We start from the raw sequence: 15,531 nt of genomic DNA, 5'->3' as shown, positions 1-15,531 counted from the left end.
TTTTGTAACTTCAGCAACATTGGGAGAAGATTAATAGCACCAATAGGAACTACGTGATTGGTTCTCATAGAAAAGAATATGACGTTCATCATCTGTTCTCTGTTTTCCGAGCAGCAACATATGCAGACCGTTCTGGTTAAGGAAACTCTTTCACGGCCATCGATCTCCATATCCTTCATTATGTGTTACCATGCTTTCGCTCGAAGCAGCGACGTCTTCTCATTTCATTGTAAGCGTCAACTTGCGACAACCAGATTGGCGCAAAAAACAACAACACACATCTTCTTTGCTCTCGTTTACTTTTCGACCGAGCAGCACTTTTTTAGAAACGTGCACTGCTGGAGCTGCGCCACCCTTCCACTAGTAAAGCCGGTCTCGTTTTACACATGCATCTCTTTCACCATCTAGAAGGAAGGGAATAGATGATGCCCCCCCCTCCTCTGAGCAAACCCAGAGGGAAGACAGAGGGGGTGAGAGCTGAGTTCTGACTTGGTAATTCTCCACTTTTTCTCAGGGTCGAGAAGCCATCTGGCCACAGATTAAGTAACTTTGCTTCAATAGAGCTCTGTTTACTTGAGTGGCTAGGTTTACACAGGCAAAGTGAAGGGTTCATATAAAATGCATTAACTAAGAAAAATCCTTTTGCTCTTTTGTAAATAGGATGTAACTGCTGTAACGTCCAAAGATGAGAAAGCCTGAAAAAGGCTTGGAGAAGCCGGTCTTTCTGCAGGCTGGGACTCAATATTCGTACCGCTGAACTGTTGCTGACACTTCAGCGTTCACCTCGATTCAGACGGAGCCCGAGTTAAAACCTCAGGTCAAATATTCTACAGATATATAACTACTGAGAGTATTTAAACAAAAGTTATGGTTGGTTTCTCCAGTGCAATGAGAATTATGTGACACTTTATGCAAACTACCTTACAGACGGAGCCATGCGGACATTTTAAGCACGAGTTGCACCAATTCAGCTTGAATCTCTAAGGTCTGATTTTTCGCTATTAGGGGGTTACAGAGAAGTAGCAGAGCCTTTAGAGTTGTCCGGAGCACCTTTCTCCCACAAGGCTGCAACAAGCAACCACAAAACAGCGCAAAATACAAAGAGGGCATACCTGTTGACATACCTCGGCAAAGCATTTTTTTTTTTAAATGCCTCTCTTGCAATTTTGGAGACGGTGATAATGTGATCCAGAATGTGCCTCCTCAAATCCATCTCTACAGACAATTTCATCAGAGTGTGTTGACAACTCTTTTGAGCAATCTTGCACACAATCAGAGAAACAAAGCAACTTCACAGAACCTCGCTTATCTCCTGCAAGGCCTGTTGGAGATAAGCGCTCCCATAATTTATAATCAGCAAGTCATTATCTCGTATTACATGCCTAGAAATACTGAAACTCCAGAAATGATCAATTCACTGCAACACTGGAAAGAGTTTGAGAGGAATGATATATATACATACATATTTTTTATGCATACATTTTTTTAAAGGTATATTCAGTTTTCAGTTCGGGTGAGAGGGGAGACTTTAAGAAGTAATAGCCAACAGAAATAAAAGGGCCATGACATCATCATCTTCTGTCCGTCAACCTACATTCAACGACAGCAGCAGACAAAGCAGAGAGCTCGAACTGGCACAGAAGCATTTTCTGATTTACTGTCCTGTCAGCCTGTCATGAGGCACACGTGCAAACAATACACAGTGTGTATGCGTTCCAAAACAGTCAGACCGAGTGTGTGTCCGTGTCATTCCGGCGACTCAGCAGGTTCAACTCACTGCTTTATTCACGTTTGCGTGACCTCTAGCCATTTGTGGTGAGACGTTTCGTATTAAATTCTAGCCTGAGTCACCAGTTCGTAAAGACAAAACGTGATATATGCGTCCGTGTTTGTGGGAGCAGGTGTTTCTGGTGCCTTAAAACGTGCAGCGTGAGCGTGAGCATGAGCCAGAGTGTGTCTTTGCTGCCCGGCCATGACTGTGAGCGCAGCGTGAATGAGTGAGAGAACCATAAACACCTGAGCAAGCAGGAACACACAGACACCTTCTGCAGACTGTATTTACGGTCCAGATTGGGCCGTGGTACCAAGGGGGGGGTTGTCGTGCACAGCTCAACTCTGGCTGTGGCCAGGGTCCAACCATAACACCAGGGCTGTTAAGGCACCCCTGGATGAGTCCCAGAGGGAAGTGGAGCAAACGAAATGCAGGCCTGGGTTTAGAGGTTCAGGGGTACGTCCTGTTGTTAATGAGCTTACCCCGCCGGGCCTCTGGCTCCGATGCTGCCCCACCAGCTACACCAGCACTACCACAGTATCTACCCCAAGCCACAAAGTCTGGACCCTGGACAGATGAGGAGCAGCACACTTCCTCCACAAAGTGCACATCACTCTGTGCCCCTAAGATGGTCTCAACAACATGTGAGACAAACTGAAATGAACTGTCCTGTAGACTGAACCCGCCGTCAGCTCTGTGTGCGCAGAGCTGACGGCAAGAAGAGGAGAATACAAGCATCTTTCATTCTCTATTAGCACGTAGTAAACATCACTCCGCAAACGTGTGGTGCTGCAAGTATTTCACATGACATGTTTGAAATTGAAACTTCATAAAAACAATGATGATAAACACTGAATACAACGTGAGACGTTAGACCACATTTATAGGTGGCTCAGGATGCAAGCGATGAAGCCCGACGGTTTACTGTAAAGCATTAAAGCTTCTGTTGCATTTGTATAATCATTGTCCTTTGCACGGTAAAATGATCAGTAATTCTAGAAACTCCTAAGACCCCATGAGTTTGCTGGCCAACACAAAAAGGAGGTTACATTTTCATGACTGCTACTAAAGGACGACTAGAAGGGTGAAACGGAGACGGGGTGGGACCCAACAAAAGCAGTGGATTCTCACCAATAGGTGGGACAAGGGACTGTAGTCTTTTTCTTTCTTTCATTATTTCTGCCACAATAACTGACTGATGGGTTTTAATGCAACTTGGTAGAACGAAGAAGAACCCATTACAATTTGCAGTGAATCCAGAGACATATTTTTCTGCTCTTGTGAATATTGAAAGAGGGCTTTTATGGCTGGCTTTAGCTGCTTGACAGATTAGCATCAAACTGGGCGGAAGGGTGCAGCATATGCCAGGGAAGAAAGCATCAAATTCTGGAGTGTGTCCATGATTTATTTTCAGTTTCTTCTTCACCTCTTCTTACTTCCCCCTTTGTGATATAGGATAGCTTATTAGGATAGGTTAATAATGGCAAATTTAATTCAAAGGGACTGCTAGTTCTTGGCAGCGGTATGCGTGCTATTGAGCGGCCCTCTGGTTTCATTTTGTTCATTTAATGTGAAATGGTATGGAACTGATAATTTATTGCACATTTACTATATCCATAAAGTATTACTCGCCATGGATCTGCAAAAAATGACAGCACCGAATCATATTTGTGTTCAGCTATTTTGAGATTGTTGCAACTTAAAAACCATCTGTGAAATCTCTGCAGTTCGCATTCCAACATTTGATTGGATCACTGGCCTACAGTTGGCGTAGAGTAGACCTCTGGCATACTCCGCTCTGGGTACTCCACAACCTGACTTATTATGTGGACAATTTAGAATCTTGAGCACTTGCAAACACACATATTCAACCCACTTTCTCTATTAGGTTTATTGGCAAAATATACCACTCATCAGCTGTTTGCGAGAACCAAGAGTGTGGAGGGTAAGATGGGTTCCATCAACTATCAGGAAATCCTAGCAGAAAATGTATCGATATCCGTGAAGAAGCTGAAGCTTGGGTATCGTTGGACATTGCAGCAGGACAATGATTTCAAACAGGCCTCACAGTCCAGCAAAGTCTGGCTGCAGAAGAACTCCTGGAAAATTCCGCACGCGGTCGTCAGTCACCTGATGTGAATCCCACTGAAAGATCCCTGGTGGGATTGGACAAAGGCGGTTGCAGCACATAAACCCAGGAGTATTACAGAACTGGAGGCTTTTGTTTACGAGGAATGGGCTGAGATCTCTCCGGAGCACCACCACAAGCTGGTGTAACGTTTTCATCCAGTTATAGCAAAGTACAATACGTCATTAAGAGTAATTATCAGTCTTCATCTTGCTGTAAAGTCTAATGTTACCAGTTGTGTATAATTTCTACATCGAGCTTTTGATCTCAGGAGCCAAAATCTATTATTCTCTATTCTCTTCTCTTCTTGCCAGTCATGTGAGGTCATTTCACTTTGGTGAAGAAGACTGTCTCCTCAAGGGGAAGGCCCCTGTCAGGTCTGCGCTCTCATAGCCAACCAGGAAAGTCTCTAATTAGGCCAAACTGCTGATGCAATTTATCCCAAACTCCTCTCCACTCTCATCCTCGGTCCAGAACTAATCACAACCATCAGCGGCAGTCTCCTCATACCCGCTGAGCACCGGATAAACCACATGAGCAAATGGAAATATATGCAAAGACCTGCTTAGGAGTCAGACAAAGCAATTACTTTTCTATGCTATACGTTTATCTAAGAGTGCAGCGTTTAGCGGCTGGCACAATGAGACAGAACTGGGGGATTATCTGGGGGGGGGGGGGTGTAGGTCTGTGATACTAGAAACCACAAGTGATGTCACCACAACACATCTCTGTGATGTGGTGGTGTTTGTGGTCTGATATATACACACACACACACACACACACACACGAGTGAAGGAGGTTTGAAGGTTCATCCACCCGCAGTCGAGCCTCTTGCGTGTCATTGTGTTTGTTGTATTTCATGTTCCTGTGGTCCAAAGTGTGGATCTTATGGAGGATGGGGTGAGTCTGAGACAGACCTAACAATTATAGATCAAATACTTATTTATAGAGAGGCAGAGTTGATTCATTCATAAAAAAAAAAACCAATCACAAGTCAAGGCATCTTTAAAGCAGCATCAACATATTTCTTTGAGAGCAGCTTGTATTATAAACATTCTGCAGCTGTAGCTTTATGGATACAGAGGGGAAATGAATGTGAAGAAAACGCAAGAATATTTGTTTTCAATAACATTTTAAAATAAAAAATGTGAAAAGCACAGCGATACTCACTGAATTCTGTCCATTGGTCTTTGGTCTACTTTGACAGGCCGTACCGGACTGTGATTTGCTATAATGTACGTCTGGGGTTGAGAAATATATTGTCAGCCTTTCCTGCATGCAAGCAACTGGATCCACTGAACTCATCACAGCTGTATGGAACCAACAGGAGCTTCATCAATGCTGCCATTGTCTCACCAGTGACGTCCAAAACCCCAGATATTCTTTATTACCTTCTGGGAACCTAAAGGTAATCTTATACAGTACCTCTATACCCATACTGCAATACATCCCCACCAGCCTACAGATATGTGATATGCTGAAGGGAGAGGGGAGGACGAGGAGGTAAATGCTGCGTGGATCAGAGAAGACAAACGTCGAGCTCACGCCTTGGCAAGGGAAGCGATACTAAAGAATGGCAGGACTTTAAAGATTTCTCTTTTCTTTATCACTTTACATCATTAACCCTTTAAATCCCGCAACATGAAGTAATTGTCAGAACACTCAAAGTTTTGGAAAATAAGGTCTTAATGGAACCTTCTGAAAAAAAATTCAAAAACAGAAAAAGCATACATTTTTACACAAGTGCTCAAATTTATGTCATTTTTGGGGGGGGGGTGGGGATCCAACTTCTGAAGTAGAAGTGTCAAAATCCTGAAAGGCCACGTGCATCAAATGTGATACGTTTGGCAATAAAGGGTTAAAGCCTGCCCCTATTCCCAGTTCACTTGTCCTTATCTTAGCCAGGAAGTGAGTGACTCTTCTCTCTGCTGCTGATTGAGTGATTTGACAGGCTGTCTGCGGATCAACACACCAGTTCACTTATTAAAGCACTGGGTTAATGCTCAATTGGTTAAATGCCTCTGCTTGTGTCTGTTTCTTTGTGCGTGTGGTTGTGACTATTTGTGTACGTGCATGCGTGTCTATTTTCATCCTTAAAAGTTTTTTTTTGGGGGGGGCCTCTGCTGACTTGGCCCACTTTACTTCTTCATAACTGCAGGAAAAACAGTTTTCAATGCGCTCCCAGGGGAAGCCTTGGGTAATGATAAATAATAAATCAGTACGCATGAAGAGGCATTTTCAGGCCAAGAGCCAGATACATAAAACTTCACTTTGATTCAAGGATGAATATGTATGAACATTTGACAGATTCAGCCACAGAACTGTGCATGTGTATTTCTTGAAGTAGCTTCTAGTTTGGATTCAAGAACCCGTTAGACACCACAGCATTCAGGTAATTATAGAAGACATCAAATTAATCAAAAGGTACTACCTTAAATGAAATTATAATCATATCTCATATGAGTGTAAATAAACCAGTCTGTACTTAAAAATGATGTATCCCTCCATTACAGTCAAAAATAAAGCATGCGGGAAAACTTCATTAGGCTTCTTCTTACACTTATTTGGGAATTTTCACAGCCTGATTTACTTACCAGCACACACTGAGAGGACGGTAGATGGTTGATTGAGGCTGCCATTATCTTCAGTTGTGTATATTGTTAATTAATGACTATTGTAGGGATTCCCATGAATGAAGCAGCCTGCTCCCATGTCTAATCTCATCTGGGGCCCTCAGCCCAGTTCGCCTTTACCTCAGCTGCTTCCAATTTGGGCTCGGCACTTGTGCTGCGCTGGCCATTTACCTAATTATGAGTATCAGCTGCTCTGGTCGCCTGCACACAGGCTGCAGCCTGTCTCCCTGTATGTATTAATGGGGTTCGTGTGTATTTGCGGATCTCTTGTCATAAATTTAAAAGCTTTAGATGGGGGTGAAAATTCTTTTTTTAGTGAATGAACTGTGGAAAGTAAGGATGCATTATTTAACACCAGCTAATGGAAAAGCAGAGGCCCGAGGAATGCAATTGAGAGGAAAAAAAGGAAGGCCTGAATGAAAAGGTGACTATGTTTTCTCAGAGTGTGATAGAAGAGCGGGAGAGGAGGTCAGATCCCTCTCCTCTGACCCCAGGCTAGGGTCGCTCCACTCACAGCTCCTAAAGGATGCTGCCATTAAAGCAGCTAATCACGCTGAACAGCTGCATCCCTCACCGTACAAATCCTCAACACCTCGTTCTCCCACCCACACATTTACTCTGGCAGTCCGACAGACACATAAGTGGCGTCCGTGCACTCCCACTCTTCCTTTGCTAACGGCACGCTGCAGTCGACTGATGTCTGAGGTGCGGGGTTTAGCGTGGAGGCCTGTGATAAGCTTCGCTGAGCTGTGAAAACACAGATTACATTTCTGCGGCTTATTACAGACAGCGTGCCTCTGCCTCCCAGCCTCGACGTAATTGCAACTCAAAAACCGCAGCCTCCGCTTGGCTGCAAGATATGGCTTGATGGAGACCCTGTGGCAGAGATTTGACAGCCATGCTAATTCAAGTCTGCCTTCCTCATATGCTCTGCTGCATGGCAGCCCCCTCCTGTGATAAGCTGCAGCCATACTTCTTTTAAAGTGTTGTCTGGTGAGGCCAGCCATGATACGGCTTAGAGACGGTGGCTCTGAGGAAAAGACAGGAGGCGGAGCTAGAAGTGGCGGAGATGAAGATGCTGAGGTTCTCCTTGGGAGTGACCAGGTTGGATAGGTTTAGAAATGAGACAATAAGAGGGACAGTGAAGGTTAGACGTTTTGGAGACATTTTCATAGAAATTCCATATTTAAAATAAATATATTCCATAGGAATTGTCTTTAGATGTCAAAAATCCAATGAATCTTTTGTAATTCTACACCTTTCACAGATGTACTGCAACCTTAACTTCATGCTACCTGCATCCGATATTTAAATAATGTTGTTTTACTGCATTATATTTGATTTATAAATAAAACTTTATTAAAACTAAGATTTATTTATAAAACCTATTATTATATTATGTCTTATCTAGCCTAAGTAAGGACATCCCATATGAAAACAAGTGTTTAGTTACATGGAATGCCAAAGCCAACCATGCATACATTAAATCCCGGTTTCTGGCACGCTATAAAAGTGCCTTCATCTGCAAATACTTAGCCATTTCTTTTGCTAAAGCTCAATCAGAGATAAAGACCATTGTGTTCCAGGTCCAGGAGTAAGTCAATATCTCCCAAACCTCATAGAAAACAACTAGAACCCAGTAATTACACCATTGGCCTGGAATTCCTGCCAAATCCCGAGGTTGGGGGGAAGAAATAAGAAAAAGAGAGTAAATGTTAAAGGTGGCTGTTTGATGCAGCGTTATCTTGGATTGTTTATCAGCCTGGGTATGATGTCATGCTTTGCCTTTGGAGCCTTTGGTTGTCAGTGTATGCCTAGATGACAGCATCGGCGTGAATTCTTCCCCATAATCGTTTCTCATTTTATCGCTGTGCTCTCCTGAAACTTAAAAAGAGACACGTTGTCCTTGCTTCAGGCTGGACTCACGGAAGAAAACAACTCTCTCATCACCATTTGAAATATATTCATATCAACGATCGTGCTCTCAGCTTGTAACTCGCTACCTTTCCTTGGCAAATGCAGCCGCAGAGCCCAGCCGGTAAGGGCATTTTTGGGATCTGTTGTAATTGTAATGCAGACCAGCCTTTGGTTTCAGATGTGGCCTGGGGTTTATGGTGAGAGCACAGTAAAGTTAAAAGCAGCGGTAGTAAATGAGTGGATCACACACATTTTCCACAGTCTGAGAGAAGCAGAGAAGTAAAATAAAAGTGACGGCGGGAGCAACGAAAGGGGTCACCGTTAATGGGATGGGAGATTAAATCAATATGTTTTCACTGTCTGACCCAGGCATTTTTACAAGTGCAATAGGATGATAGTTATTTTTCTCTTAACAGAAGTGCTTTGTTTACTACAGCCCACACTCGAGGTCAAATCAATCCTAAGAACCATCTGGAACTCCGCAGCGAAATGCGTGGAGATTTGCAGATGGAGTCGCAGACAGGTAAGACACGGATTTGAAAGTTGCACCCGCTGCACCCAACTTTAAGTTGGCAACACTCCGGTGACAGTTTTAAGTACAATCCAGCTTCCAGCTTCGCCCATTAGACAAGCTTTTATTTCTGCTTCAAGCATCAACTGGGTCCTACAGCAGCAGGGTATCAGGTTCTGCGCTGGCGAGAGCTTCTGCTCATGTGGCGGAGGCGGAACAAAGCGCCGGTGGCCCTGGAGAGCATCCACGGTGCTGGAGAGTACAGGCCCTGTGAATGGGCCCTGTCACTTCCACTCAGCGCCGCCTGTGATCCGAGCCACCCAAAACGACGCTCAGATAAATGGCCTAATCCCAGCCCCCCCCACTGCTACGGCAACCGGAGGGGACTCTCCTCCAGCAACAACTTAATTGGATAATTTCCTCTCTATTTTGACTGGTGTTTTTTCCCTCTGCTTTTCTTAAAGTCTGGGTCATCTTAACGTTAATGCGATTTTGAATTTAACGGTTTTGTTGGGATCACACTGGGGTTGACTGCAAGCCACTGGGAGAACTGGGAGTTGCTTGTATGACACCTGCAAGGGAAGAGCATGACCGGGGAAAAACAGGCTGCGCTTTCAGCACCACAGAAAAGTGACCACTTTAACCACTGTAAACATTTATTTGGTTTTGTGTCACAAAGCCTTACAATTTATGATACACCCAGTCCAATCCTGCAACCCGGCATGAAACAGACGCTCCACCCTTTAAGCCAGACCGCAGAAACAGTACGGAGGCCAGTGCCAGGGGAAGTAATTATACACTGAGAATGTGCACGTGTGTGTGTGTGTGTGTGGCGGTAAGCTACCGCATTTGAAAAATGAAAACAGCAGCACTAGCATGGCACTGTAAGAGGATGAAGACTTGGCTGCAGCTGGACCGTAAAACTACAAACCACACAAAAGAAATAACTCTTACGTCGTACAGTGACTCTTACAATGAGCAAATCAAAGCTGATTAATAAAGCGGCGGTGTCTGCCTCGCCCTCTCGAGGCTGCGGGGTCTTATTTCTATGCTTTATTTAGAAGACAAAGGCAGCCTTATGGAAGCCTAATGGAAATTACTCCTGTTAATACTCACGCATGCGAATTGAGGCTGCAAATCGACACAAAGAAAGATGAAAGGGACGAAGACGATGAGGAGCAAAAAAAAAAAAAAAGAACGTGGCACAGAAAAACAGAAAACTGACAGAAGTGAAGTGTCAAGCGAAACCATTGCTCTGTGTTTGTGACTGTGAAAGCCTTCGGTTGCAACTCACCATCTTCACAGGCAGCACCGCTAAATCCCGGGCAACACTTCCACTCCAGAGAGGTCACAGTCCGGTACACCGTTTTATAGGAAGGTCTGACCACTGTCCTGTAGCTGTAAAAAACACGCGCAGACCCAAAGCCATCACCAACACGTACATACAAAAGCAGCAGTCTGAGAATGAGCAGAAAATAAAGTACACATTCTGAGGAGGTTGTATTAAAATTCTGATCTCTTGTAAATTGTTTAAGGAGAGGTGATGGAATTTGAGAAGCAGCGACTGGAGAACCGTTACAGGTACAAGTGTCCCTTTGCCTCCTCACCTGCCTCCGGTGCATCCCTGCGGCCAGCGGCACGTCTGGTAGACGCGCTGGAGGATTGTCCCGTTCTGCACCTGGCAGGTCACCGTCTTAGTGATCGAATGTGGACACCAGTTCCTAAAGGGAGAAACCGAGCGAATCCGAGTTAGATTAGAAGAAAATTAAAGCATTCAGAATAATCAGAAGAAGGGATGGTGCATGTTTTCAAAACGCCTCCAAAAGTGTGGCATGTGCACAAAGAGAGATTAGTCATGCAGTCACATTGAGTACCGTACGCTGTCTTGTGAGCTTCAGATCCCCCCCCCCCCCCCCCCCCCCAACCTTTTGTTTTGAAGCTCCTTTATGCTGTTTACAAGGTTTTAATCACAGGAGTCCACCGTGGGCTGTATTTACACTGCGGTCTCTCCTTCGTCAATACACAAATCCGGTTGCATTTCGGCTCTCCGAGGAGGTGAAGCCCCTCCGGAGGGAACAACATGGGAGATGAGGTCACATATGGAAATCAGAGTTTTTCATGAGAGGATTTGTAAGGACTGTATGGATGCACAGTCTGACCGGAATGGGGAATATATATATATGTTAGTACGTTCCTCATTAGTAAAGACCCGCAGTCCTGTAATATCCCCCGAGTTTACGTGCAAAAACATCATATCCAACCAGACAATGAAGGTATGATAATCCTCGCCGGGACTTCAACCTCCCTTATCGCTAAGAAGAGGAGAGAGAAATGAGAAATGTTTGGTTGGACGGGTTCGCCTTATCCATCTACTTACAAAATCAGCAAACCATCACCTCAGCATTAATGCATGGAGACATGCTGATGCCGTAATTATTACATCATTAACAATGGAGTCCTTGATTGCCTTCACTTTGCTGTGGCTGGAGGAGAAAGAAGGGACATTATTACATTAGCCTGTGTTTGACTAGTCAATGGATACACATTAAGGGAGCTTTAAGAGACGGTGCAGCTCCCAGCGCTGAACTACCCTCTGTGTGTTCTGCTGCCAGTGCGCTCGGGAGGGCGAGGAGGGTCTGAGGTCGTTCCCACCAAAGACTGTTTGTCAATATGTGAGCGCATATGTTAGTGTGTGTGTGAGACGGTTTACACTAAAGGAAACTGCCAAAGGCAGAGGATGCAAAGCAGCCCCGATCCAAGCCTCTATTAACAACCTCCACATGTTGGTAGCTGCACACACACAGGGGGGGGGGTCTGTGTACCTTTAGGGACACGTTTTACTTTTCACGTGATTATTACTGAAAGAGAAACTTCCATTCACATATTTAAACAAAAGTCATCCTGCTATAGGATCTTCATCTGCCCATGCAGTGGGCTTAAATATGGACCCCCCATTTCTCTGCCTTAGTGTATCCATCAGCCACAAAAATGAACTCAGGGGTCTATACGATTGCCTCATAATTGCTTTTCCTTGGCCAGAAAAAAAAAAAAGCTCTAATCATGGGTGGAAAATTTCAGACACTGGAGGACTTGTAGTCAGGTAGAGCTGGGGGAGTGGGGGGGCAGGGGGTGCGACCCCCGATTCTTCCCTACCACTTATCTTCCAGACTCGACAGTTAAACATCTAAATGTCCCAGGCTGAGAGGAAGTTTCACCTGGGAACAGCTATGGCTGTCACCAGGGGCCATGAAAAAGAAGTGGGGGTGGGTTTTATGGCCCCCCCACCCTGCGCCCTTTACATTACACTTGTGCAATTACCAAAGAGGAAATGCCAACCGCTGCTGCCTCAGTGAGTTAAATAACAAAAGCAAATGGAGGGGGGGGGGGGGGGGGGGCAGATGCCTTGAAGCTCATAGCTGGACTGAAGTTACAGAATAACACTTTTTATAAAATGGAAATATGAGGATAGACTCCCTTAATGGATAAACATAGAGTACATCTAACGTAAATAACTACTTTGGGTTGCAAACTTCTAACGTTCTAATGATTAATTAGATTCCTTTATTCACTTTTGTTTTATTGTTCACTGAATTTTGGGGGACGCACGCGCTCGGTGGACTCGGCCTGTCAATCAGAAATGTTTCGCAGTCAACACCTTCCCTCCTTCTTACTGGAGGCACGCTTGAGTTATGAAGTGTCGAGTCCACCAGCACCATGCTGTTTCACTGAACCAAGCAAGCCCTCGGTGAGTGTCAGGTATCTGAGCGCACCGTGAATGCTGGGTCCAAGGAAAATAAATCATCAACCAACTCTCAGTCGCACACGGGCGTGAGCCAAAAGAGATGAATCCAGAGGGACTGAGGAGTCTCTCCTTTGTCCCATCTGTCCCTCCATGAGAAGAGGCCAAAACTCAGACATGACTGAAAGACAACATGGAAACAAATCTACAGGAATCTCCGGATTTATTCTCTGAGAAAGAATTATTGGGGAGAACAAGGGACAGACGTGGAATACCCCCCCCCCCCCCCCCCCATTCCCATTCCCATTCCCATTCCCATTGGAACAGGAAGGGGGGGGAAGAGAGACAATTATGAAGCACAGTTTAGTCCAATGGGAGACAGAAGCGATACGAGATAAATGTGGCGCAACAACAACTCATGATAAAGAGAGGAATAAGAGAAGAGAGTGAAATTATTGACGAGAGAGGGATGTGGCATTCCTGAAGTCATAACCTGCAGCTTCTGGGAAACAGAGAAAGCACCAAAAGATGTCAGTGTAAAAAAAAAACATCACAAGATAAACAATAAAACTGACAAGAGTTGTGTTGGGGTTTATGCGCAGACTCATTAAACGATAAAGAAACGGGCATTAGAGCAGGTTAGACGCATCACTGAGGCCTCGAAGGTGAGCGTCAAGTGACTCGCCACAGCCGTGTCAGAGGAACAAAAGAAACTTCATCTGTTTTAAGCTTCTAGGTCTGAACACCTGTGAGAGTTAAGGTTATCTTCAGATTCCTGAGGGAAACACAAACAACTAAGGAATTCTCTGAAACCACAGCGATAGCTCCAAGCGTGCGGAGAGCCGATCCTGATGCATTGTGGGCCGTATTGTCGAAAAAACTGTGGCAGCAATTTGTCTTATTAATAACTCAATTCATTCAATCATCATTTAATGTTGTATCTAAAGTCTGTCTACTCTTAAGCCGCAGGCCTCGTCCCCACTGGAGTCTCTGTCATCTCCATTAAAGAACACACAGATTCGGTTGAGATGGGTGAGGAATGAGGCTGGTCACAGGGTCCAGATCAGCTGTCAGACCATGACAATCCGTCCCAGGGAGGATGAAGAATTAGGCGAGACAAGAAACAGAGGAGCAGTAAGCCTTTAGCGTACTCAGCTCGACAAGGGTGAGAGAACGCTTTATCAGCTCCTCGACAGAGAGGCCACCCCCACTCAAGAAATGACCCGAGACTTTATAATCCCGCTTGATTTGGTTAATCGCTATAAGAAGACATTCCACAAGGAGGTTTTCCCCAAACACAAACCCAGCCTAGAATTCATTCCTTTTAAGTTACTGGACCCCCCCCCCCCCCCAATGACAAGTTCCTCTCTCAATGCAAGTCAAGTTGCAAATGACTCCTGAGAGTTAGAGAGCCTCCCATCCCGCTGTCGGAAACCCAACTGCCACCCTCTGGTTTAAACTGCTCCCTTCACAGATTAGACCTGCAGACAGCGGGTGGGCCGAGACTTTCAGCGCCTCGAACCCGCTGACCTCTCAGCAGCTTCCTCTCCTCTCCTGCCTCTTAAAAAAACAGAAGCACGCCGCCTGTAAACTCACCTCCCCCTGTCAGAATCAGAATGAGGCCAGATGCGGTGGCGTCCCATCTGCTGGTGTTTAGTAAACATGTCCACCACCCTCTGATTTGGGGGGGGGGGGCTGAGTGGCAGCGGTCCGGTGGAGCGAGGCCGAGAGGGCTGAATCCCACCTGGATGCACCTGGAAGCAAAGGCCTCATCGGGCAGAAGGGGGTTTCAGCCTGAGGCCTTCGTTAGCCCGCCCCCTGCACACACACACACACACACACACACACACACACACGCACACACTTGCATCCTGAAAGCGTAAATATTTGTAAGGTGGGAAACATCCTCTCTGATAAACATTTGCTCTGTCCAGAACTGAAGCTGCTGAGCGCTCCTGCCTGGAAGTTCGGTTCGTACGACCCTTCTTCAGAAACTCAGCCATCTCCCTTTTCTAGAGCGATCAATCTTTATCCCCGGACTGCTCTCAGAGCATCTCGAGTGGATGTTTGCTCCATGCATCCATCACCCAGCCGCACACACAACCCAATGCACCGCGGAGGGGGGGGGGGGGGGCTTTCGTAAGGCTGCACAGAGGGGCAGGTGGGTGAACCGGGAGTCAGCAGAGCAACGTGTACCGCCAGCACGGGAAAAGGGAAACAACCGGAGCTGTTAGATGGATGAAGATGAAGATGGGAGCATCTTCATCCATCCTGCGGAGAATGCACTGACAAGAAGATGCAAAGAGGGGGGGGGAAATAGACTTAGGACGACATTGTTGTCAGTCCAAAAGACAGATGAGGATGGATCCACAGCTCGGTTTTATTACACCATCATGAAGGAGATGCTGTTCTTGCCTTTTCTGGTAGACTGGGCTGAGGGCGGCCGTCTGGTCTCTGCTCAGCTGCGTCCCGGCTGAGAAGCGTTGGTATATTCCCGTCTTCCAGGTCCCGTCAACGAACGTGGTCAGCCAGAGCATCAGCACAGCCCAAAGCAAAGTTCTGCTGCGCAGCGGCGCGGACGCGCTCTCCCGTTGGCGCGGTCGCATTTCCGCGGCATGAAACGCACACGGAGCAGAAAAGTTGGAACTTCCTCCGGCTGGAAAGCAAGAGCGGCTCGAGGATCCAGCTCGAGGAGGTTGAGTGTGGGAAAGAAAAGCGTCAAACAGCGCTGGAGGAGACGCGCATCCTAATCACTGCAGCAGCAAACGGGCACCTTAGTGGAGCGCAAAAAAAGAAAATAAAATAAATACAATAATTAGGTGTTAAAATCCT

General features: G+C 45.8%; 1 protein-coding gene across 1 annotated transcript in view; it reads right to left on the bottom strand.

Moving 5' to 3' along the window:
• emid1 (EMI domain containing 1) overlaps positions 1–15,305 on the bottom strand; it is a 40,624-nt gene extending 25,319 nt beyond the window's left edge. The window contains exons 1-3 of the mRNA XM_068738756.1: positions 15,115–15,305; positions 10,568–10,681; positions 10,255–10,358 (exon numbers count right to left, since the gene is read on the bottom strand). Coding sequence (XP_068594857.1) covers positions 10,255–10,358; positions 10,568–10,681; positions 15,115–15,305 — 409 coding nt within the window. The remainder of the gene's footprint in view (positions 1–10,254; positions 10,359–10,567; positions 10,682–15,114) is intronic.
• Between the last annotated feature and the right edge of the window lie 226 nt (positions 15,306–15,531).

The sequence above is a fragment of the Brachionichthys hirsutus genome, chromosome 4, assembly GCF_040956055.1.
Source record: "Brachionichthys hirsutus isolate HB-005 chromosome 4, CSIRO-AGI_Bhir_v1, whole genome shotgun sequence".
NCBI lineage: Eukaryota > Metazoa > Chordata > Actinopteri > Lophiiformes > Brachionichthyidae > Brachionichthys > Brachionichthys hirsutus.
Note: the sequence above shows the minus strand (reverse complement) of the source record. Positions and strands in the feature narration are given on the sequence as shown.